A 26,474-nucleotide genomic window follows, 5' to 3' on the forward strand; every position below is an offset into this window, starting at 1 on the left:
TTGGCATAGATATTGATTATTTTTGGTCATACAACTCCTGTATATTGTAAATACTATATGGGTCTTGTTGATTATTTGCAGGTTTTTGCATTATGGTACAGGGCACCTGAACTATTATATGGAGCAAAGCATTATGGTTCTGGTGTAGATATCTGGGCAGCTGGCTGTATCTTTGCAGAACTTATACTCCGTAGACCATTTCTTCAGGTCTGTGTTTTTACCCTAGATGTTTTAAGATCTCAGGGCATTGATAATTCAGAAATATTTTATGTTTTTTGTTACTATAGATTAATTCAATGTATCATACAGGGCATTATTTATTAAATCTAGATAATCAAAACAAGGATCAAGCTGACTCATCAATATCACATAATATTTTGAATAATAATCCCAGTCATATTAAAATTTAGAGTATTGATGTTCAGCATAAATATTATATCAGACAAATGCATACCTGAGTGAAGATTGTAGGTTACCAGTTTAATGAGATCTGGATTTTTAAATTTTTTTTTTGAATAAAAGGGGTAAAAACTTTATTGAAGATCAGACACAAAAATTACAAGGATGACCAGAGCCCCAAGGCCCCCCCAAAAAGAGCCCTAGGCCCAGACCAAGCTCAGCCCACATCATAACTCTCCATGTCCTCAGCAAGAATCTTCCGCAAGACTTGACAATAATCCGGGGAGAGAAGCTCCCAACCTTCAAATTTCCAATAACTGTCATGTTCTGAGGCCCACTTAGCCAAACAATCTGCCGCTCTATTCCATTCACGGGGAATGTGGATGAAAGACACCTGCTCCATTAATTAACTAATCTGAAGGATCTGATGCACAATCCTTGCCAGCTGCCAATGAGTCCCACTCATCTTCTGCTCAGTCGACAAATTAACAATAATTTGTGAATCCGATTCACAGATAACCTTCCTACAACCCAACTCCCAAGCCCGCTCCAGGGCATAGAGAATAGCAAGACCCTCCATATAATTATTGGATTGCCTCTCTTTATGCACTGAAAAGAGGAAGACCACCTCTCCCATACAGTTCCGCCCTATCCCACCCACCCCTGCTGAGCCTGGGTTACCCCTGGAGGAGTCGTCGGTGTTAATCTTAGTAATCTCATCCTGAGGGGGGCTCCACTTTCCAACCCTTTGGACCTTCTTCATAGCACATCTACCTCTTCTGACACAAGCGGAGGCAGGAGATAGCTCATGCCAACCCAACCTGCTCACAATGTCCTCCTCATCTCTGTTCAAAGGAAGATTAACCTCACACTTAGCTTCCACCGTCTCCCGAATCATAACCATGGTTCTATTCCATACTTGCTGCAATAACAGTCTGGCCTCACGAAAGATCCTTCTGTTCCTCTCAAGCCAAATCTGCTAGAGTATGAAGATGGGCCCAATGTACCAGACCGTCTGAAGGAAGGAGGACAGGATAGGAGGTCTGCCCCAACTGCTCCAAAATTCCACCAAAGAATCAGCATGTACACACGGACACTTCCACACCCCCCACCAGTAGTGCCAAATAAGCATAGAGAAGGGACATCTGAAGAACAGATGTGAGGAGTCTTCTTCCCCGTTACCACACAAAGCACAAATAAAAGGCCCCAAGAATCCCCTCTTGCGAATATTATCTCAAGTTAGGCATCTATTCAAGGCCAGAGTCCAAGCGAAGCAATTGGACTTTGGCCAAGAGAAACTGTTCCAAACCTGTTTCCACCAATGCACCTCTCTACCCTCCAAACTCCGATTCAAAAGTACCCGGTAACCACTAGCAACAGTAAAGATGCCCTTAGGATTCGGAGACCGGGCAAGTCCATCCCTACCCTTGAGAGCACTATAGTGTCTACTCGCCAGAATGCCTTGCAGCTCAGCACACTCTTCCTCCATCCCAACAACCAGCCACTCACTAGAAGCCTTCCACCTCTCCATCTCCAGCCGCTCACACCGGTAAACCGCCTTGAAGTCACTCACCCTTGACCACCCTGCCTCCAAAAATCTCTGGCTAAGGTTCCCAAGATTAGGAAACTGAACAAGGATGGGGGGGTACCCATCCCAAGAGTCGTTCCAGAAAAGGACCTCCTCCCCCCTCCTACAGATCCAAAAGAGTCCCTCCTTAATGAGAGATGCCCCCTTCTTGAGAGTATACCAAATCGTTGAGCCTTTCCCCTCAAGCAGATATCTTGGAACCTCCTGAACAGGGATCCTCTGCATATATTTGTAAGCCAAAAGCTTAGCCCAACCATGATCCTGCTCGACGCACCACCTCCAATACAATTTAGCCGCCAGAGCCTCCTCGAATAAAATAGCCTGCCGTAAACCAAGCCCCCCCGACTGTTTCGGGCTACACACTAGGTCCCAATTAACCAGACTCCATTTGGAGGAGGATAGATTGCCTGCCCATAAGAATTTCCTTGTCAAAGAGTCCAAGCCCTTTAAGAACCACATAGGAGCCACTTGAAGCATACAACGATAAATCGGAAGACCCTGAACCACCGACTAAATCAGTTGCACCCTCCCAGCGAAAGATAACCATCTGTGCGTCCAATGTTCCACCTTCGAGTGAAGTTTATCCAAGATACCCTGCCATGACTCTCGAGGAGGATTACCAGGAGAGATAGGAATACCCAGATAAGTCATGTGTAGAGTACCCACTTGGAACCTTAAGATAAGAGCAATCCTTCTTTGAATAGCTCCAGGAGTGTTGAAGAAAAGAACAGAAGACTTATCTTCATTGATCAACTGACTTGAGGTCGCCAGATAAACATCCAAAACCTTCCGCAGATTAGTAGCTTCTCTGATTCGAGCAAGACCCATCAAGGTCGTGTCATCAACAAACTACAAATGAGATTGAGGCCGCAAATCATTACCCCAACTCCAGCCCTGAATATTACCCAGACCCACATTATGCTTGATCAGCCTCCCCAGACCCTCAACCAGGAGAATGAATAAGTAAGGGGAGAGGGGGTCCCCCTGCCGAAGGCCCCTAGACGCACCAAACAACTCAGTGTGGTCACCATTAATAAGCACTGAGAAAGAGGTGGATGTGACAACTCATAACCCATTGGCTCCATTCCTCAGCAAAGCCAAAAGACCTGAGGATCTTCAGAAGGAAGGACCAATGAACTCTATCGTAAGCCTTAGCCATATCCAACTTGATAAACATAGCTTTTTCCTTGGAGGATGCCATAGAATGAATGGTCTCCGTAGCAATGACCACACCATCCAAAATTTGACGCCCTTCCACAAACCCGCTCTGTTCCTCTGAGATAACAACCCCCAAACACTTCTTCAGCCTCTCTGCTACCAACTTAGAAATGATCTTGTATATCACATTGCAGAGAGATATAGGGCGGAACTGGCCTAACTTGTCGGCTCCATCACACTTAGGGATTAGCGCAATGAAGGTCGCATTCAAGGCCCGAAGCATCTGTTTGTTCCTCTGGGACTCTTGGACTACTTCGAGTAAGTCTAGTTTGATGATATCCCAGAACTCTTGAAAGAATTCAACCGGAAACCCATCTGGTCCTGGAGCTTTTCCTTTCCTCATGTGAAAAACAATCCGCTCGAGTTCTTCCAACAAAATAGGACCCATAAGCTGCTCATTCATCTCCCTAGACACAAGAGGAGGAATGCAAGCGAGGACCTAGTTCTCCTCCACCAATTCTCCCTGAGAATCCTCACTGAAGAGGGATAGGAAATACTGAAGAGCCTCCCTAGAAATCTCCTGCAAGGATAATAAAATCTCACCTCTATCATTGACCAGAGCAAAAATGGAGTTTCCATGGCGTCTCGCTTTCACAGAGTTGAAAAAGAAAGCAGTGTTCTTATCGGCCGCTTGAAGCCAATCAATGCGAGCTCTCTGTTTCCAGTAAATTTCTTCCTTGAGTTCCCATTCCTCTAAAACCTTGAGAGCCTGTCCTCCTCCCTAAGCAAGGCATCAGACAAACCCTGCTCTCTAATTTCGCTGGTAATGCCATTTAACACTGTTTGGGCAGCTTTCTTAGCGTGAAAAATGTTCCTGAAACCCTGCCTATTCCACTGTTTAAGCTGAAACTTAACAAACTGCAGCTGCTTGGCAAAAGTATACATGACAGTGCCAAAGGCTGGCCTCCCCTTCCTCCACCACTGCTCAACAAGAGCTTGCAGAGCGGGATCCCGAAGCCACACAAGTTGGAATTTGAAGGAAGGAGAGCGAGCAACCCGGGCTGAAGAAGAGACCAGCTTGATAGGCCAGTGGTCAGACCCTCTCCAGTCAAGAATCTTAGAACTTGTGGACCACCCCCCACCAACCCAAGAACTGGAAACCAGAAATCTATCCAGCCTTTCAGCAACCACTCTCCTATTGTTCCAAGTGAACAAACCGTTGCTAGGCTTAATGTCAACCAGATGCAGGGAAGATATACTATCCCGAAAGAGATAAGAAGAGGGATCCAATCGCATGACACCCCCCTTCTTCTCACTCAACTCAATGATAGCATTAAAGTCTCCCCCCATAATCCAAGGATGAAAAGGGACCAACCTTCGCATACAAGAAATATAAGACCATAAGTTTTGCTTGCCTAGAAAATCGGTGGGTGAATAGATATTAGTAAACAAGATATGGTCTCCGGTCTCAAGACTCGAGGCAACCCCGGATAACGATGATTTGGAAGCCACCCACCAGACAGGGCAAATCTTTGAAGGATTCCACAGACATGCCACTCCTCCAGATGACCCAGCAGCCCCAATACACTGACACTCGCCTCGCCCCCATAGCTTCGGCACCAACCCCATCATACTCTCCACCGAAAGTTTAGTTTCTTGCAAGAACAGGACATTAGGTGAATGATTCCTAATCAATTCCTGAACAACTTTTTGTCTAGGGCCGCTGTTCAAGCCCCTCACATTCTATGAAAGCACAATCATTTAGGAGGATTGGAAAAGTGAGAATCCAAAGTCTTTACTGACCCTGACTCAACCAAATTCTCTCCCATCAATTTGATTTTATCCAAATCCTTCTTTCTGCCGACCTTTGAGATTTTCTCCGAAGCACTTTTCTTAATATCTTTCTGATGAAGACCCAAGTGAACATAAGACTTATTAGTTTTAGCTCCAGCCTGTTCCACTTTCAGAGCTATCGGGGAGCCCTCCCCCCCCCACCAAATTCACCTCCGAAACAGGAGTGAGTCCCACCTCGGCCCCTGCAATCTGCCCCATCTGCATTTGTTGGCTTCCAGTCACTAGCAAGGCCTGGGTAAAATCCTCCATAACTTTTTCCGCCCCCCCCCTTGAAGCACCTTGGTCCAAAGGGGTTAACCCCGGATTCACTTCCTGTTGACTGAGGTCGTCCAATGCTTCAAATTTGTTAAAGGTATCCTCCTCCTCTCTCTCCTGAAGGGACCTCTTCTGGCCACGATTTTTGTTCCTTGTCTTAACTGAAACAAAACCATCAGCACCCACAACCTCGGCCGACATAGTAGCTTTTCCTTTATCAGCCCTATCTTGGCTCTGGGCCGGTTGTTGAGGTTGGCGCACCACTGGTTTATATCTAGGGCACTTATGTTGTAAATGACCATACTCATGGCACAGACGACAACAGAAAGGTAAGGTCTCATAATCTAACTGCTGAACCCATGAGTAAGAACCCGCACACATATCTATAGCATCTGGCAAAGGTTTACTAAGATCAATTTCAACATAGATGCACGCAAAGGTCATTACCTTTCTCCCTAGGGTTTGTGATGAAGATCCCACTGCTTTCCCAAGCAGTGCGGCCAGCATCCGTAACACATCCTCTCGATAGCACTCCACTGGAAAACGTGGTAAACGAACCCACACAGGAACCCTGTTTGGGAGCTCCTCCGAAGGGTTAAACCCTGCATGCCAAGGTTTGATAAACAACCCCACCTGGTTGTAAATACGGGCCTCCTTCAAAGACCCTATTGCGATCCTCCATACAGTTGAAATTAACCATGAAATAGTTGTTCGCTAGCAGCATAATCTCCATTTCCCCATCCGGTGCCCAAGTCCTCTGCGCCCATTTTTCCAAGAACTGCAGGGAGACCCTCATTCCCAAAAATTTGTAGTATAGCGAGTGTTTTGAAAAGTACTCAACGTCTTCAGCTTTCATCTCAAGAGGAATAACCAGCTTCGACCTTTCACTGCATCTCTCGAGACACCCATTAATCTTCATGAGGCGGGAACTACCAGCACTTCCAGACCCCAGTTCTGAGGAGAAAAGGTTATTGGAAAATGTCTTCATACTCTGAAGTGGGGGTTTTGAGCCCACCACAGCACGGAGGTCCATGGCTGGAGCCACCTATGAGGCCTCACCACCAAAACCCGACATCGGGACGCAAAAAGAGCTAAAAAGCGACAAAAGACAGCCAAGGATCCCAACCCGAAGAGCCCCTTGAGAAAGCGCGGCCCCCCAAGACTCATCCCCTTCCAAGCTCCTCCGAAGGAAGAGGCCAAACAAACCCCCCAACCCCACGGGAGACCCACGGGGTACCCACTGCCCGCAGCAGACCGTAACCCAATACCTGCACAGCCCAACCTTCCCCCCGACGACCAGCGTAGCAGCCCTTACACCCCCGGCCGCACCCAGCCCTCCGCTCTCCCCCGACTCCCTGCACTTCCCTCCCCCTCTGCACCTGCTGCAACTCCTCCCGCGAGCTAGGGCTTTGAAACCCTAGCTCGGCCGCTCGCTAACCACTGCACGCGCGCCATTCCGCTTCCATGAGATCTGGATTTAATTCTTGCTCTCTTTGGGGATTTTATTCTCACAAAACTTACATTTTTGGAATCTTAGAAGATAACTATTTTTAATGCACATAAAGCTTCCACCGGATCTATAGAGCTTCCATTAGGAGCTTCAATTTCTCTTTTCTAAATGCCATTTAAAAACAGATACAGTATATCAAACTTCTATTGTGAGGGCTGACAGAGCTTATGCACTGAATAAAGATTACAAAAGCGAGCAGTGGCATCTAATTATGTCTGCAAACCATCAGACAAATGAGAAATAAGTTCATAATTAGAAGTAGGCGATTAGAGATCAGAACATGATGCAGTAAACATCCATCAGCAAAATGGTTATGGTGTCAAAGGAAGTCCCCAGGTTTATCAATGAAAATGCCAAAGAGTCAGCAATAGGGCATCCCTGTAGATCCTGTTGATTTTACCAGAAGTTAAAAAGAATTTGTCATTAAGTCAAGTATGTTGGAATTATTTTAAACATTAACTTAGACGTTGAATTTGAGTTGAATTGAAGTTGAGTTCTATATGTTTCTAGAGTTGTTGGAACTTGAAAAAGAGAAGCTTATGATTATGTTGTGTTGCATCAAGAAAATTAAAAAGTGGTTGTTGGGTTGTCTATTTTGAGCTGAAGTTTGGTGTTTGATCTGTTAAGGTAATGGGGTGATTGATCTGAGTCAAGAATCACACAACCTTTACTCAAGAATCACTTGACAAGATTGAGAGTAAGAGTGGGCTCAACAAATCTGTAAAATGGACAGAATCATTGGTAAAGATTTGATTAATGACAATACCATTGATCACCTTATGTGTTGAACAGTCTACCATCAAATGGAGTTTTGCATTTCTCCATACTCAGAATAACATGTGAAGATTTGATTGAGTTGAAGGTTTGAGAATTAGTGTGAGAAGATCCAATGCTTGTTTTTTAATTGATGACATATGATTATTGATTAGTAATCTTGTTGATTTTGAAGATTTCTGATCACAGACATGTGGCTGATTGAGGATTCATGGAGGAGCCATTGATTGGTTGATTATTCTTATGGCATTTGATAATGCAATGTTGAGACCAGAGCTGTAATATGGTACCAGAGCTGTATTGTTTCTTGTGTCTGCTCTTTAGTGATTAGATGGATTCAACCTGAGAGGAGAGGCAATGAACAGGTGCAAAAATCTTGCTATTCAAATTACCAATTTCTTGGTCATAGAATCTAGTTGCTCGGTTTGAATCAAGTTTTGGATTGCTCCAGAACAGATCATGGCTGTGAATGTTTCATTGAGTCTATTTTGATTTCTGTACGTGTACGTGGATTTCTTCATCTTCTACAACTCGAGGTTGACCCCTCACATCAGGAGGCTAGTTCAAGATCTTGCCTCAATATTCTAATCATCCTCGCCACTGGCTGCTGAGAGGGGCACCATCCTGTGAATGATATACTCTTTGTGCACTTGGTGATGCTGGAAGGTACGATTTCGACTGGCTAAGATAATGAGTAATTGGTTTTCCTAGATGAAGATTGCAAACCACTAGATTAGCAAGAGTATCAGCATCCTTGGCATCTTTATGTAAAGCCTCTGGCAGTGCTATATCAGCTTCATCAAGCTTTCCCATATGCAGATAGCTTTCCTGTTTAGAATAGTAACAGTTTGTTGATAAGTCTTGGAAAATAAAATATGCTTCTTGGACCTTTGAACCACCCATTTGCAAGCTGTGTTAGAATCATTGGATTCTCAAGCTGTTGCGACAAAGTTTTCTGCTATGGACAAGTAACCTTTTGATCTGGTGATTCTCTCTGGCTTTTGCTACTGCCTAAAACGAGTCACCAACAAGGACAGAGAACGATGTGTGTCGTGATTTGTGATATGGTGCAGCATGTGGGAGATTGCGGCTTATTTACCAGGACCTCTAGAAACTATGCCATCGACATCAGTTAAAACTCTGATAATGAAACCACCATCATTCAGAGCTGGTTCTAGTGTAGTAGGTTGGATGTTGTTTCATCTTTCTAGTCATTTCAAGCTATTTTTAGTTTTTAATTAGAGCATCATTTTTTTATAATGGTATTTGGGGGGTAGTTGATGTTGTAGCGACAGGAGATATCTTTCTCCTGACTGCTGTCACAACTCTTATTAGGAGAGTTCTTTTTGTTAATATGCATTTTTTGTTATTGATAACTAATATCAATTTACACATTGATTGCTTTATGTATCGGGTGTTTGCTCCTAACAAATCACACCCTTTCTTAGTGACTCCCTGATTGGGGACATGTCAGTCCTCGTTCCTCCTATCAGGTATTTTACCACCAAGTCGTGGGCATTAGAAAACTTAACAAGAAAGAATATTTGCTGTGATCTGCGTAAATCATCTGCAAGATGATGATCCGGACATAATGCCTTTGGTGGCAGGTGTGATACGATTAAGAGATATATGTTGTTCTTGGAAATGCGATACCTGTGTCAAAACAACATGGTATCAAAGTAGGTTTGTAACATGGATTAGCATGGCGGAGCAGTGCAGAGTACAAGGCTTGTGCGGGCCTTATCCTGTGTGTATATATTCACCACAGGCCCAGTGTGTGTCCCCCGGGTTTCGAAATGGTAGATTCAACAGACTCGTTCCAAGGTTGCCAATTGATAAAGGAGCTCTCTTGTGAAAAAGATAGTGTTCAACTTCCTTAGCTTCCTTATATGGATTATTATGGGTTCGGTAAGAATGGGTACAATTCAGGGCGGTCGTTCGAAGAGTGTAGAACAATTTGCATGGATGATTGCTACTGCATAGGCTTTGCATATAGAGAAAGCGGTAGTGGGCAATGCTTTCCAAAGTCTTTGCTCATCAGTGGGTATCGGTCTCCTGGGATTAACAACACTGAGTATGTCAAAGTTACTATCAATGATTCATCCATGACTAACGTTTCATCTCTGTTGGGGAGTTCGAGTCCTCTGCCATGCTTGTTGCGGATGGAAGTTGAGTTGCAAGCTATGAATGTTTCGTCAAAGAAGGGCACACGAAATGATGTGATTGTCCCCATATTATCTGTTGTTTCAGCGATTGGTGTCGCAGAGATTGTTTGCGTGGTATTGGGATTCTGGTTTTTTTTTTGGCCACTATGTCTCGCGAGGCTCATGTCTATGATCAAGAGAGCTACTTTTCTGTTCCAGAGGGAGTTTTTCAGGGAGAAGAAGAATTCTAGGCAGAGAAGTGCGATTAGGAGAGTGAATCACATGAATTTGGTTCGAATGCTTGGCTACTGTGCAGAGGGGAAGAAGAAGCTCTTGGTTTATGAGTATGTAGAGAATGGGTCTTTGGATAAATATCTATTCATTCGAGAGCCCTCAAAAGTGTTGGATTGGAGTAAAAGATTTCAAGTCGCAGTCGGTACGGCCAGGGGGCTTGCTTATTTGCATGAGGAATGTTTGGAATGGATTCTTCATTGTGACATCAAACCACAAGATATTCTCCTGGATGAGAACTTCAGTGCCAAGGTTGTAGACTTTGGAATGGCCAAGCTTGTTGATAGGGATCAAGCTTTTGAATTCTCTAGAATTCGAGGAACGCGGGGATATTTGGCATCCGAGTGAACAACGAATCTGCCCATCACGGCCAAGGCAGATGTTTACAGTTTCGGGATTCTTCTGTTGAGAATGTGAACAAGGGAAGGACAATGGATGGAGACTGTGGTGGATTTGTTACCATCGCATTGTTCACACTGTTATTGCTTGGCCGAAGATATTGCTGTGATAGAGCAAGCCGCTAGATTTGTGGTGGAGCCCGACACGCTACCATGAACTAAGGTTGAAGGCAGGGATAACAAAATGGATTCCTAATTGGAGTTCGTAAGGAAGTTTTTTCGGCAGATAATGCTCTGTACTTGTCATGGTTTACGACAACTTCAAATAAGGCTCACCTCTCTGATTGCACTCATGTGACTTCATGCTTCATGTCACACTGTAATGACATTTGATACTCAACGAACTGTTTTGTTGGCAATTTTGACATTGTTGTTGAAGAGGTGTTGTGCACACTCGCTCAAACAACGTGTTTCAAGTTTGAACCAGATCTTTTGCTCAAAATTCTTGCCGACTATAAAAAATGGTGCTTTCTACTGGTAATTGCCCACTCAGCGCTTGACAAAGACTTTGTGCAAGCTGAATACCATTGGTGGCTGAGTTCATTCTCAAACCAGCCCGTAGTGAAGTGTTTGTTGCGGTTTCTTGAAAGCAAAGGTTTTTGAAGATTCATGCTTGTTCTTTCATCCAACATTGGTCGATCAGGCTATGTTGATTTGCTTTGCGGAGTGCATGATCAACGAAAGCAGCTCCGAGGTTAAGCTTTACGGAGACTTAGTGCTACACTATTCTGTGCCCTTGTCCTACAGGCTCGTGAGACTGGACCATGCTGTAGGCAATGTGGAGTGTGAGGAATTGGGGATTTTGGTTGATAGGGACGATCAAGGTGTGCTGCTTTATGGTCCCCTTTGGCACTGGTAAAACACTCATGGCATGTGCATGTGCCATGTAGACTAATGCAACCTTTCTAAAGCTTGCAGGTCTACAACTTGTCCAAAACGGACCAAGAAGCAATAAGAGACTGCATTCAAGGAAGGAAGAACTCGATGCTTGCAGTCATGAGACCAAGTTGATGACTGGGGACATCTCTCAAAGAGGGTTCTTGTCATTGCGATCAGTTTATTCAAAGAGAAGGAAATAATATTCAGGGGGAGTCTGACAAACTAGCAGAGGCAACCTTAGACGAGGAGGTCAGAAGGTTGATACTAGTACTTGAAGCCCTTGCTAAGAGGGAGGCTCAACATCAGTGATTTGTGTTATCTCTTGTTAATGCATCTTTCTCTTTCTCTGAGACGGAGAAATTTAAGGTGAAAGCCCTTGTTAATGCATCTTTCTCTGTGATAGAGAAATTTGAGGTGAAAGCCCTTGTCCATCTCTGAGACATGTTGAGTGACTCCATGACAACATCACGTTGAGAGACTCCGTGATGATTCTCTTGTACTTGTGTTTATCCACCCTTTGGGAGTAGCCATGGGCACTTGTGCACTTGTTCCTTTCCACACATGGGAGTAGCCATGGTGGACATCACGTTGAGTGACTTCGTGATGAACTCTTTTCCACAAATGGGAGTAGCCATTGTGGATGTCATGTTGAGAGACTCCATGACAAGTATATATGGAAAGATACTCCCTAGCTAAGAGGGAGTGTTGATGTTGTAGCGACAAGAGATATCTTTCTCCTGATTGTTGTGGCAACTCTTATTAGGAGAGTTCTTTTTGTTAATATGCATTTTTTGTTATTGATAACTAATATCAATTTACACATTGATTGCTTTATGTATCGGGTGTTTGCTCCTAACAAATCACACCCTTTCTTAGTGACTCTCTGATTGGGGGCATGTCAGTCCTCGTCCCTCCTATCGAGTATTTTACCACCAAGTCGTGGGCATTAGAATAGTTAACAAGAAAGAATATTTGCTGTGATCTACGTGAATCATCTACAAGATGATGATCCGAGCATAATGCCTTTGGTGGCAGGTGTGATACGATTAAGAGATATATGTTGTTCCTGGAAATGTGATACTTGTGTCAAAACAAAATTTGTGAGATGTAGGAATTGAAATCTATTTTTAGAGAGAACAATGTTAAACTATGGCTTTCTCTTTCAGATAATTTGAGGGAAAAAGAAAAAGAAAAAATACATTTTTTTAAATAAATTTTTTTGGGGAGAGATGACTCTTTTGTCTAGAATATTGTGTAAATGTGCCTTAAGGCATTATTTTTATTCTTATTTATTGTCTACCCTCGGCATAGTCTTGACTTGAGTGTCATGATATAATACAACTTAGCCTCTATATCTAGCTAAATGGCAGAAAGTTCTCCAAATTTTCTTCTTGCAAATTCTTAGCTATTGCGTGGAAACTTATTCTGCATGGAAAACCAAACTCAAAACTCAAACTCGAGTTTGAGGAAGTTTTGGACATGGTCAGTGGAACCACAACAAGACACAAGAGAGATGTTGATGAACATAAGAAATTTGATCAATTTGACAAAGGCAAAATTGATCATTTTGTTGAGTGCGTTTGATGAAGTTCAGCCTTTCATCGGAAACTCATCCACAACCAAAGATGCATGGGACAAACTCAACACGATGTATGAGGCGAATAATTAGAATCTGATCCTGAATTTGCAGAGTTAGCTACACAACTTGAAGGTGAAGAATGGAGAACAGTTAGAATCATTCCTCAAAAGGATTGTAGAGCTAAGAGCTTCCCTATAAACATTGGGAAAAGCAATTGATGATGCATTTTTGGTGCCTATTGTTCTACAGGCCCTACCTCCTAGATATAAAGTCTTTGTGACAATTTTGAATGTCACTGAGACAACACCCACTTTTGAGAAGTTGGTTAATCTACTCCTGAAAGAAGAGTCTATAAGCCAAGAACATGATTAGGATGATCATGCCATGACTACTCGTCATAAAGGCAAGAAGCCTATGAAGCAATTCAGTGGACCTATCAAATCTAGTAACTCATCCAGACCTTAGAAGAAGTGTCCAATATGTGAACAAGTTGGACATGATGTGAAAAATTGTTGGTACAACTCCTTCAACAAAGGATCATCCAGCAAACCACCTCCAAAGAAGCCATTTCAAAGTTGCAAACCACCTTGGGAGAAGAAGAACAAACAACAACAACAAAGCGATGTTGTTGAAGCCGAAGATTCTCCAGATGAGGAATACGTGCTTTCAGGCCACATTTTTGAAGATGGTTCACAATCAAACTCAATATGGTATGTGGACTCTGGTACTACAAAGCACATGATTGGATAGAAGGAGTGGTTTCTCACATTGAAACCCCATCATGGTACAATCACTCTTGGAGATGATACCACCCATGAAATCAAAGGTATTGGTGACATCTCTTTGAAGTTTGGCATCAATCGTTGTAGGCTTACTAATGTCTTGTACGAGCCAGGTTTGCCAAAAATCTTCTTTCTTTATTCAATTTCTTGACCACAACCTTAGGATTGAGTTTGATAGCAATTTGGATAAAAAGATTTGTCTTATCAAAGGTTAAGTCTAACAATGAAAAGGTCGTTGCCATTGCTATTGAGATTGGCAAAATGTTTTGGCTTGATACCAGTGTTAATAATCAAGCCTTAGTGGCTAAGGACAATGATCTTAATCTGCTTTGGCATCATAGATTTGGTCATTTGAGCACTAGTTACTTGCTAAAACTTTGTAAGCAAAGCATGGCCAAAGGGCTTCCGTCACTTGAGAAGACAAGCGTTGTTTGTTCCAGCTGTCTCGTTGGAAAACAACATAGAGCACCCTTCTATCGAAGTGAGCATCATGCTAGTCAACCTTTGCAGTTGGTGCATACCGATCTATGTGGCCCTATGCGACCTAGTCACAATGGATAGAGGTACTTTCAGATTTTTGTTGATGATTGCACAAGGAAAATGTAGGTATTTTGCTTGTAGTATAAAGATGAAGCTTTTTCCTATTTCAAAGAGTTTCGTTACGAATCGCTGTATTCGTGCCCTCTGCTTAGATCAAGGGGGGGAAATACACCAACACAGAATTCGCCACATATCTGAAGGAACATGGAATTCAATGTCAATTGATTGCAGCATACACACCTCAGCAAAATGGTGTTGTCGAACAAAGAAATCGCATCATTGTGGAGATGGTCTGAAGTATGTTGTAAGATTCTCAACTAGAGCATGCATATTGGGCTGAAGCTGTTCACATAACCATTTATCTTTTGAATTATGCACCAACCAAGGCCCTTGATGGCATCACTCCAGAAGAAGCGTGGACAGGGGTAAAGCCTTCTATCTCACATCTTCGTGTGTTTGGATGCACTGTCTATATGCATATACCTAAATAAAAAAAGAAGAAGCTAGATGAAAAGTCAATGCAATGTATTCTTCTTGGATATAGTAATGAATCTAATAAGGCATATCACCTTATGGATCCTAAGACAAAAGAAGATATACATTAGTAGAGATGTAATTTTTGATGAGAAGAGTGAGTCTCCTCCCACATCATCATCTACTTCAGATAGTGCTCCTATATTCAACATGGATGGTAAAAATGATGGGAACATTGATAGTCAATGAACACCCACCAATGTCACAAAAGCTTTACCAAAGTGGTATGCTAGTACCATTCGAGATGCAAAGCTAGATGGAGTCCTAGACACTTCCACTTTAGGTCCAGGGACATGCAACATTGCTCGCAATGAGGTAAATTTAGCTTTAATGACTTTAGTTGTAGATTTTTGAGCCATCTAATGTTCAGGAAGCACAAGAATCAAAGCCTTGGAAAGAGGCTATGGATGCAAAATATCAATCTCTGATGAAAAACAACACTTGGGAGCTTGTTGATCTACCACCTGGTAAGAAAGCTATTGGATGTAAATGGATATTGAAAACTAAGTATAAATCAGATGGTAGTATAGATAAACACAAGGATAGACTTGTAGCCAAGGGTTATGCCTGGAAAGAAGGGATAGACTATGAAGAAACATTCGCTCCCACAACAAAATTTAAAACAATTAGAGTGATTTTTGCTTTAGCTGCCCAATTAAGTTGGGAACTATACCAAATGGATGCGAAAAGTGCATTTCTTAATGGAGACCTTAAGGAAGAGGTCTATATGACTCAACCAGAGGGATATGCCACACCTGGTAAATAAGAAAAGGTATGCAAACTTGTTAAGTCCTTATGTGGTCTCAAGCAGGCTCCTAGAGCTCGGTATATCAAAATTGATGAACATTTGCTACAACATGGTTTCACTAGGCATCCATATGATCCAAATCTCTACCTCAAGGATCAATGGGGGGATATTGTGATAATTAGTGTATATGTTGATGACTTAGTTATCATAGGCAGCTTAGAAGCAATGGTTGAGACAACCAAGAATGATCTCAAGAAGTCTTTTGATATGACCGATCTCGGGCTACTACACTATTGTCTCGGCTTAGAGGTATGGCATATTAATCACCATATCTTTGTATCACAAAGAAAATATGCTAAGACCTTGCTTGAGAAATTCAGAATGATGGATTCTAAACCTATGTCTACACCTATGGAATTAGGTTTGCAGTTATCTACATCTGATACATCTTCTCAAGTGAATGCAACTCTCTATCGTCAGATGATTGGAGGTTTGATTTACCTGACTTATAATAGACTAGACATTAGTTTGGCTGTTAATTATCTATCACAAGGAACTAGACTAGACATTAGTTTGGCTGTTAATTATCTATCACAAGGAAGCAATAATCGTTTGGGGAATTAATCGGCAAATCAAAAGTATAAGATTTTTTCAAAAAATCGGGAAAAAATCGGATTTACAAAAAGACGTAAAAATTGTAGAAAAACAATCAAAAACTACTTTTTTTTATATATATTAAGGCATTTCCATAGCATAGAGATATTGTAGGCAAATAAAATAGACACTTGAACATATGAATTGCAGGAAATAGATTTCCGTTGTTTATATTCTTATCACCGATTACGTTGCACAAAATATACTACACCATAAATAATATCTAGATGGTGATAGTTGTCAAAATGTAAACTAAGTAATAGTTTGTGACTTTGAACAAAGTCAACTTGTAAACTAAGTACAAAATTCCAAAATATCAAATGTAGGCAATGACATGTTAGAGGGCAAGAGGCTCTATTGATGAAGCTCTCGAGTGAGAGCCTGTCCTAATTCGATCAATCCATTGAGGACCAAAGTTGGCTTGCCTCATGATATCAAAATCTTCAGTCTCAAGTGGACGATCAACAACATCATCATCATCATCATAAACATCATCATCATCATCAACATCATCATCAACAATCAACTCACACTTTGGATATATCTCATCGAGGTCAATTGGCAAGCTATCCTCAATAGTTCCTGATTTTGCCCATGTAGAAATTAGTGTTTCCCTTACAAGTGAAAAACACAATAAATAGTGAATACACTTTAAAAAACTGCAACAATATATTCTCACCTTGAGCTTTCCTTATCTTCAAGCGGAGGTTGTTATGAACAAATACCAAGTCATTCATCCGTTTTTGTGATAGGCGGTTGCGTTTCTTGGAATGTATGTGTTCAAAAACACTCCAATTACGCTCACAAGCCAATGAGCTGCATGGTTGGCTCAAAATGCGCACTGCCATTCACCTTAAATTTGGTACTTCGTCTCCAAAAGAAACCCACCATGCAGCTGAAAAACACATTACATGGAGATGATATTGTAAGATTGAGAATATCTTATAATCTTGTCAGCCTTATTGAGCATGTTGGCAAAATAAAGAGATTGTCAAAAGTTTATAGAGTCTACTTGGTTGAATGGTCTTCCTGCTTTGTATAGCACCCCTAGAAGAGAGAAAACCCTTAGAATGCTTGTACACTTCCAACTCTATCGTAGCCCCATCAAATTTTTCCAAGTCAGGAAACATTTTTTCCATGCACTTGAAGAAGCCTTGTTTGATCTTAGCATCAATTTCCATGAAGTCAGTCTTATAGAATAACAAGGGATTAAGCAAGTGTCCCACAACATGGAGAGGAGTGTGCATTTGTCCATCCCATCTCCTATCAATTATGTCCCACAACGACATATACCTATCCCTGTTATTTTCCATCTTACTCCTTATCACCTCCTTGGCCCTATCCATGGCCTCATACACATATCCCATGGGGGGTTTTTCCCCATCCACTAGTCTCAAGACTTTTACTAAAGGCTCTGAAAATTCTACAATCTGTTCAATAGATTCCCAAAAGGTGGTAGAATACATATACTCTGCCACTGCTATGCCATTTGCTTGAGTTGTGAAGCCAGACTCCATCCACTTAGCTGAAACAAACATTCGCCTCAAATTACCTTTTTGTTCACATAATGTTTGTAATGCAAGGAAATATGTTGCAAATCTTGTCACCCCTGGTCGAACTAGCTCCTTGCCTCTTGTGAAAGAGTGCATTATAGCCAAAACCCTCGTGTGATTATAAACAAATTTGGTAACCTTGTGAGCCTTCTGAAATGCCGCCTTAACCCATTCAATTTTTCCAATGTCCTCTAGGGTTAGATCAAGGCAATGTGCTGCACATGGTGTAAAAAACATGTAAGGGTATTTATCTGTCAGAAGTCTCCCTGTAGCAACACAAGTAGTAGCATTGTCTGTGATAAATTGAACCACATTTTGTGGCCCTATATCTGTAACTACCACGTCATACATCTCAAACAACGCATTTGTGGATTTCATCATATCAGATGCATCCACAAATTTCAGAAAAACAGTGTCAATCTCACAAGAGACAAGGAAGTTAATGAGAGTTCGGTTCCTTCTATCTGTCCAACCATCTGACATGATACTGCAACCAGTCCTAGCCCACTGTAACCGATGTTGTTTAACAACATCTTGAACATCCTCTACTGCATCTTTCAACATACCAACCCTCAATGACTCGTAAGATGGGACTTGAAACCCAGGTCCTACAACTGCAATAGCATCTACCATGGGTTGCCAATTTGGATTTTTGGAAGCATGGAATGCCATGTGAGAGGAGTACCAAAAATTACCAATTGCCTTCTTTGCCTGTTCAGTGACAGTTTTCTTCCATCCTGTACTCTCCAAAGTGGTTTGTGATCCTGGTGTAGTACGAGGTTGGAAGAAAGTATTGATGTTTCCTCCACCTGTGTTTGGTCTACGTGCTATAGAGTTAGGTGTTGACCCACATTCCCTAAAACTCCCATCTTCACCATCCTCCTCACCCAAATGGTTCGTCCTGGGATCTGCAGAACTAGAGCCTAGTTCAACCCCAATTCTTGCCTTTTTGGCCTTACTCTCAGCAATCTCGTCAAGAGATTGTTTTGCTTGATACGAGACATCTGCAGGGCATGCTTTGCATATCATGGTGTTATTTCCTCGTTCTTTGGACAAATGCCATTTGAAACGATAAATTCCACCACTGATCTCTTCTAGACACCAATTGCACTTGACCTTCGTGCTACCAGGAACTGCTGTGCAATGTGTCCACGCAAAGTCTTTTTGATGTGGCATTGTGATCAAGAATCAGTTCTGCAAAAACATTTTAGTTCAGTCTTTCAACAATTTCAATTGATACTTTTAAAGATATGAGTTTTTATGACTACAATCAAATGTTATGACTTGACCTAAAAGACAATTGTGAAGGCTTTTAGACTACATAAAAGAAAGAAAGCTTCAAATGCTTATGTTTCTTGTAAGCATGAATATACCCATTTAAGTCATGTACAAGTAATTCAATTTGTTGAATCATCAATTCCTGCATCGGTGACATGTAGAAGATGACTGTTGCAGCAGTCAAGCATGAGGATTAAGCAAGTCTTCCTCAGAATGCAAGCTGGTAAGCTGTGGAAGTTCTACAGAAGATCCACAATGCGTTTGAAGGGTCCTTAAGTAATTGGCTTGTAAAACTTCCAAGATGATAATGGAATCATAAACCCACTTTGCTGGTCTTTTCCCATATGCAAAAAATATCGATTTTGGCCTTAGGAGTGTTGACTTCAGTAGTATATTAGTATATTGCATTTGATCAGCACACAAGTAAAAAAGGTAAAAATCAGTGTTGGTGAGTTTATACAAGAATATTTAAGTTGATTACTGATCAGTTGGTATTGGAGCAAACTTTTTCATATGACTTGTTTAAGGGTGTTGCTAAAACATTTTGGATAAGTGTATGTATTTATTCCATATTTGATAGTTGACAACTTGACAAGGAAGTGCAGGCCATTTGGTGGCATAGTTAAGCTATGAGCAAAATTTTGAAGAGAGATATTTTAAAATATTGAAGATACAATTCCAATTTGACGTAAACTAAACTGCAAATAAAATATCATATACTAAACTAAACTGTAAATAAAATTTCATAAACTAAACGAAGCTAAATACCATATATATTATATACTCCTATGAGATGGTATTACATGATAAGATGTATAGTCCAAAGGGAAAGCCAGGGTAGTGGGTTCATAGTCGCTCCTAATAGAGAACTATAATATGGAAGTTCATAAATAGAGACAGACATTGAAAAAAACAAATGGAAATAAACAAAAACTTTGATAAAAAAAAAACGTAAAAACCTGATAATGCTGCTCCGGGGAAATTTCTCAAAAGACTTGCTCTTGCTCTCGACTTACAGGTTTCTTAGAAGACCAAAGCCACCTAAATATCTTCGACTTGCTGCCCCCGTTGACTTGTATGGATCGATGTGTGCTCTCCGCAGACTTTAAAGAAAACGCGGGCAAAAATATCGCCGTTTTTTTCACGCGGTTTAGGGTTGCTTTTTCCGTTGCGATTTTTCGCCCTTTTTTGCCTTTAGAATCGGGTTTTAATCATGATTTTTTGGTGATTTTCAACGAAAAAATCGTTGACTGCAGTTGACTGATTTTTACCAATTTTTTGGGGGAAAAAATCGGGCATGTCCTCAATTCCTGATTAATCGCGATTTTTTCCAGATGTTTGCTTCTATGATCTATCAAGATTCGTGCAAGAACCAAAAATGCCCCATTGGAATGCAACAAAAAGGGTCTTAAGGTATATACATGGTACAATGGATCATGGTTTGGAATATAAAAGGAATGATCGATTCTTCTTGACGAGGTACAGAGATGCAGACTATGCAGGTTCATTTGATGATAGAAAATCCAATTCTGGATTTGTTTTCTTCCTAGGTTCAGGATCTATTTCTTGGGGGAGTAAGAAGCAAGCCACAGTGACTCGTTCTTTAGCCAAGGCAGAATATCGTGTAGCAAGTGCAGCAGTTTGTGAAGCAGTTTGACTACGTCACATACTAGAAGGATTGGGGGTACCACAAGACCAACCTACGGTCCTCTATTGTGCTAATCAGAGTGTTCTCAAGATTGTTCGTGATCTAGTGTTACATGAACGGACCAAGCATATTGAAGTTGAGTGTCGCTTCATTCGAGAACATATTCACCAAAACAACATTCAGCTTCAATTCTGCTCCACACAGGAACGACATGCTGATATCTTCACCAAGCCTCTTGCATGTGTGAAGTTTGAAAGTTTTGAAGACTCTTATTAGTGCTTTAAATAAATGATGTAATAAGGGGCGAATGTTGGCATAGTCCATCATTTTATCCGTGAGTTTGATTTGTTATTGTCTGCTAGTATAACGTAGGGTATGGTTTGTTTGATTGTTTTAATTTTGTTGTTGTTTCATAACATATTTTTGGAATTTATTGAACCTGTCAATATTGGAATGTATACAGGTTCTCTCCATATTATTGTGTATATACTATATATATATACATGAGTCCAATGCAATGGAATATAATCCGATTGCTCTGCAAATTGTAATATTTTTCCAGCATGGTCATTAATGCAGAGAATGTAGAGTTTTCGAGCTCTGATTTTCAGCGTAGGAATAAGGAGATATTTTGAATCTGTGTTTGTTTGTTTTTCTTTTGATTGTAAATTTTCTTGTGTGTGAATTAACAATCTTCCTTTGGTGCTTCTGTTATATCTGGTTATGATTATATCTATTATGGTATCTGTGAATTCTAAATATCTCATTTGGAAAAGTATTGTTGTTCATTCTCCTGATTATCATTTGTGGGTATGGAGTGAATGATCTGTGCGTCATTTGTCTTCATACCCTTTATTTTAAGTTTACCACCGCATTTGTGTCATGGCTATGCACAGATGTTAGCTTTCACTTTCATTATATCATATGATGGAGCTGCTCCTCTCAAATGTAGAGGAAGATCACCAATGAAGTGGTGATCTCTCCAACTTTTGGGGGTGTTTAAATGTCTTTATCAATTGGGCAAATAGAGTTAAAAATTAATTAATTTTCATAAAGACAAATCTGTTTACCGACACTAAAAATTATAATTTATGTTTGTAAGTGGTGTAAATGTTGTATGCAAATTCAACAAATTGTGAGTTCTTTAGTTTACTGAATATTGATTGTGTTCTTCATTTTGTATTGACATTTGACAAATCACTGATGCAGCCAAGGGAAAAAGTTGTTGTATTGGCAATTCAAACCCATACCCATCCCTGTACTAGGACCAACAACTTAGCTTTAAAGGGAGCCTTTGCAAGTTGAATGTCAACTTATTAGCTTAAAAATACTGCAAAAATGGGATTTATCACTTTTGGAAACAGTAATAAGCTTATTCTCTCCTCTTAGTCTACCATGGGTTTCTGGAATAAGTTGATGCTTGGTTGGAAAAAATTACATTGCTACTATGGGAAAAATAAAGCATGAGATAGAAGATGTGTGAAGTCCCATGAATAGCATCTAATAAAATCCAAAGGCCTCTTAGGAAAGGGTCTTGAGAATGCTCCCTCATAGAGTGAATTGATAGTCACGAAACATAAGATAAGATGCCTTCAGAGCGTTGCTGCTCAAGGGGCCAAGAATAGAGCCAAGATGAACTAGTTTTTAAAGGCAAAATTTGCTAGAGAGTTGATTGGTTATATTGAGATTAGGAGTTGTCTATCCAACAATCTTGATGAGATTAAGAAGTTTTTCAGATGCTTCTATAGAGATATATTTTCTGTTGAGTATGACAATAGAGAAGGTGCAGGGGCTTGATAGTTTTGTTTGAATTGTTTTCAAGAAATTGAGCAGGGAGGATGCTAGTGACCTTGAGAAGGAAATGACTATTGAAGAGTTTTGTAGGGTCTTTAATTTATGTCGAAATTGAAAATCTCTTGGTGTTGATGGTCTACCTCTTTAGTTCTACAATTCTAATCTTGATTGGGTTGTTTCTGATTTTGTGGAAGTATATAAGAAGCCCTACAGAAGGGGTCTCTTGGAAAACAATAAAAATAAGGGGGTTATAAAAGTAACTCTTAAGGATGGGGACAAAATTTATATCAAAGAATTGAGGTTCGTCACCCTTCTCAGTGTCTCATACAAGATATTGACCAAACTACTAGCAATGAGGCTCTTTACTATGCTCTCTCAATCTCTCCAACCCAAACATGGTTTGTTGAAGATGATATGTTCAGGAAAATCTCGTGACCAACTAGGAGGGTTTAGATTGGGCAAGGTCCACTAATTAGGATGTATGCATGATCCTTATGGACTTTGAAATTGCATATGATAGGATTGAGCGGCCTTTCGTTGTCATGGTAATGGAAGCTTTAGGCTTTATTGAAATCTTTTAGAGTATGGTAGAAATGCTTTTGCGTGGATTGAAATCAATGAACTTACTTAACCCTTTCCCTTCGCCCTTTAGAGGTCCATAAGATAGGTATCCATTGGCTCTTGCTCTGTTTGTCATTGCTTTTGAGGCACTGCATTATCTATTAAGAGAGACCTCTTTAGGTCCACTTGTCAAAGCTATTTCACTCTTGATATAGTGAAGTGAGAAACATTCGATTTGCAGATGTTAGACCGCTATTTCCTAAACTAGAGGAAGAGAACTTTGGTAATGCAATCAATCGACTTAGTAAATACTACTTTCTTAGGACCAATGAGTTCTAATATTAAATCCATGGTATTAACCTAGAAGTATTCTCCTTCTAATTGGTTTGATCAATGGAGTGGGGTCAAATAAGATTGTAAGATACTTGTGATTCCCTTTGTTGTGGACACCTCCCTCAAAGATGTGGGAATGGATTTTCCAAAAAATTGAAAAATAAAGATATGAAATGGTGAGGAAACTTTCTTTCATTATTCAGCAGAGTACAAGTTTGTCAAAATTTTCTCTCCTCTTTCCATATTTGTTATAGGCCCATTTCAATCTTTTGGAATTGTTAAGTTGATACAATATAGAAGATAATTTAAGGCTTTTCATGGTAAGATGAGAAAGGTAATAAAAAGAGGTACGCTGTTGATAGGAAATGGTACTGTTATCAATAGAGAATGGGTGCTTGGGCCTAAAAGATCTTAAACTTCAAGGTATTACCTTGGCAGCTAAGTTGATCCTTAAATCTTTGGAGGGTGTTGGAAAGAAAGTAGCTGAGCAGATACAGTTGCCACAGGTTCTACTGCACTTATCACAAAGATCTTGCAGAGCTCAAACTGAAGGGACATCATCTAGATTATGAGTGTTATGAATGGGTCATGTCCCATTATATATATATTTGTATAGCAGAAGATGTAATGTAACAGAGTATGAGGATGTATGAAGTAGATATGAGATAATAGGAGATACATGAGAAAGAGATGTAATATATGATATGTAAAGGATAGATAATGTAATAAGGAGGTATAAGGATACTATGAATGTACATGAATAATCTTTGGTAATACAAATATACCGGAGTTTCATATGCAACCTGTATGTCTTATGAATGTTTTATGTTTCAGTGTTCTATTAACTAGGTGAGACACTGTTCGGATTAACTCCTTGCTCCCTTTGTATAACTGAGTCTGGGGTATAAATATGATATACAGAAATTGCTCAGGGATCAGAACTTTGGTCTGTGTTCCCCCTTTTTCTTGCTAACATTTGTTTCATTGCTGGGATCCTAGTTAGGACTAGTTTGTGAGTCTCCCCTTTTAGGGACCACCCAATCTCTGTAGTAATGTTTGGGTGAACGTTAGGGTAGAGCTTGAAGTGCGCGAGGGTGGGCTTGTGCTTAAATATGAACATCAGAAGGAGATGTGACCTTCAGGGTTTTAGTTGATTTTTTCTTTTTATGCTGGATTTTTGAATGTTAATTTAGGGTATTTGGCTCTTAGTTGTCAGAAATTGCCTTTGTAATTTGGAATTTACCTTCAAAATTCTGCAAAAATGACTTTAGCTTAACGAACATAGTATAACAGGTTGCAAATTTGGTTCTAACTTTGGAAGCGGTACAAGGAGTAATGTATTGTTATTTTCTGCTTATTTATCTGTAATATTTTCAGGTATCAAACTTGATTTTCATTCATGTTATTACTCTCTATCTATTTTACGTGTGTTGATGTAGCTTTATTTCTGATTTGACTATCTGTATGCACAGAGATTAAAGAGCTATTGACTTGTATTATTGGGCTTTCACAATTTTCTGATTAAAGTGTGCCTACAGGGTAATGGTGATCTTGACCAGCTAGGTAAGATTTTTGCAGCCTTTGGAACTCCTAAACCATCACAATGGCCGGACGTGCATGCTCTTCCAGATTTTGTTGAATTCCAACAGGTTCCTGCACAACCTCTACGTTCCTTATTTCCTATGGCCACTGAAGATGCCTTGGACCTGTTGTCAAAGATGTTTGCCTTCGATCCAAAACAGAGGATTTCTGCGCAGCAAGCATTAGAGCACAGGTCTTTGCTTTATATTGTGGTGCTGAATTTCCATGGAAGGAGAAACACAGACCTCATTGCTTGATTTAAATATGCAAAATTTCAAAGTTTTGAACTAATCTTGAGCATTTGCCTATGCAGATATTTTTCTTCAGCACCAGTTTCCACAAGACCTGATTTGCTTCCAAAGCCATCCAAGGCTGTAAACCAATCTATGCCTCCAGTGCCGGCATCTCCTAATGCTCCGGTATTGCTTTCTCCTTCTAAGGTAAGACGAGTTATGCTCTTTCCAGGAGAGTCGACTGGAAAAGAGTCAATGCAAATTTCTGAATCTGCAAGTGGAGCAACAACAAATCCATTTGACATACCAGCAGATAAACTTCGTGAAGCGTACCCTCCCAAGTCAAGAATAACCGAGTATGTATTGTAGTATTATCTGTAGCTTCTATCCTCATATTCCATTTTTCCTGCTGTCCTGTTTAGATGATTCATTAGAAAATGGATGCTATATATATTTGTCATGTTTTCCCAAGGATTTACTCTTTTTTTCCTGGGATTTTTGTGTCACTCTCCTCTGTTTTAACAGCTATATTTTTGACTCTTTAGGTCTGGTAAGAAACATTTAAAGAGGAAAACAATGGATGTGGCTGCTGCATTGGATGAGTGTGCACGAGAGAATGAAAGTGGATTCGATTTGGATCCACATCCACATAGTACCAAAAGAGGGAGGTATTCATAACTGTCAGTTGATTTGTTGTTGGACAGAGAACAAGTTCTACGCCACCTTTTTCATGAGGATATCTGAGATCCCAATGTGAGATTGACCCAAATCCAATCTAATCATGTATATTATCTTAAATTACAAGCACCTTTAACCTTTTATAAGTGGGGGCGAGAAATGATGAATGTAATCCATTGCGTTGGACTTTTCATCCGCAAATCTCTGTTCAAGAGTTTTTGAAGCATGCAATACCTTGTAAGTCATCTTGTCTTACAATTTTTTAGGATTAATCCGATCACAACACAGTTGTGAATTTATGTCAAAATTACAAGAGAAGGGGACGTGCTTAGCATAGAATTATAAGCGTTTGTTAGAAGGGCAAAGGATAGTGATTGTAATCCACCGGTTTGGGCTTTTCACCTTCCAGCCTCTCTCATTAGAAAGGCTTCTGGACCATGTAATTTTGGAAAGTGGAAAAGTAAAATAATAAACAGAGCTCATTAGTTGAATGACAATTGAAATAACAATTTTCCATCTTATATTTTTTTATTAGCATAAATCTGTCATTGTAACATGTTACAGTTGGACTGGTCAAAGGTTCATTGTTCATACTGTAACCCTAAATCAAGCCTGACTTGTGCATTGGATTTGCAACCTACATTAAATAAAAATTGCTACCTTTTAATTAATTGAACAAGATGGAATATTTAGTTCCCCTCCTTGATGGGCTCATCTCTGAATTCTTG

The 26,474-nt window shown here is 40.4% G+C and overlaps 1 protein-coding gene across 2 annotated transcripts in view; it reads left to right on the forward strand.

The window, feature by feature from the left end:
- LOC131046193 (cyclin-dependent kinase D-2) overlaps positions 1 to 26,267 on the forward strand; it is a 50,776-nt gene extending 24,509 nt beyond the window's left edge. Inside the window, exons 4-7 of one of the 2 annotated variants that reach the window (XM_057979868.2) lie at positions 82 to 207; positions 24,793 to 25,028; positions 25,149 to 25,424; positions 25,614 to 26,267. In XM_057979868.2, the coding sequence (XP_057835851.2) occupies positions 82 to 207; positions 24,793 to 25,028; positions 25,149 to 25,424; positions 25,614 to 25,746 (771 nt within the window). In that variant the 3' untranslated portion in view covers positions 25,747 to 26,267. The remainder of the gene's footprint in view (positions 1 to 81; positions 208 to 24,792; positions 25,029 to 25,148; positions 25,425 to 25,613) is intronic. The other variant, XM_057979869.2, reaches the window with a different exon arrangement.
- Positions 26,268 to 26,474: the final 207 nt, after the last annotated feature.

The sequence above is a fragment of the Cryptomeria japonica genome, chromosome 2, assembly GCF_030272615.1.
Source record: "Cryptomeria japonica chromosome 2, Sugi_1.0, whole genome shotgun sequence".
Classification (NCBI taxonomy): Eukaryota; Viridiplantae; Streptophyta; class Pinopsida; order Cupressales; family Cupressaceae; genus Cryptomeria; species Cryptomeria japonica.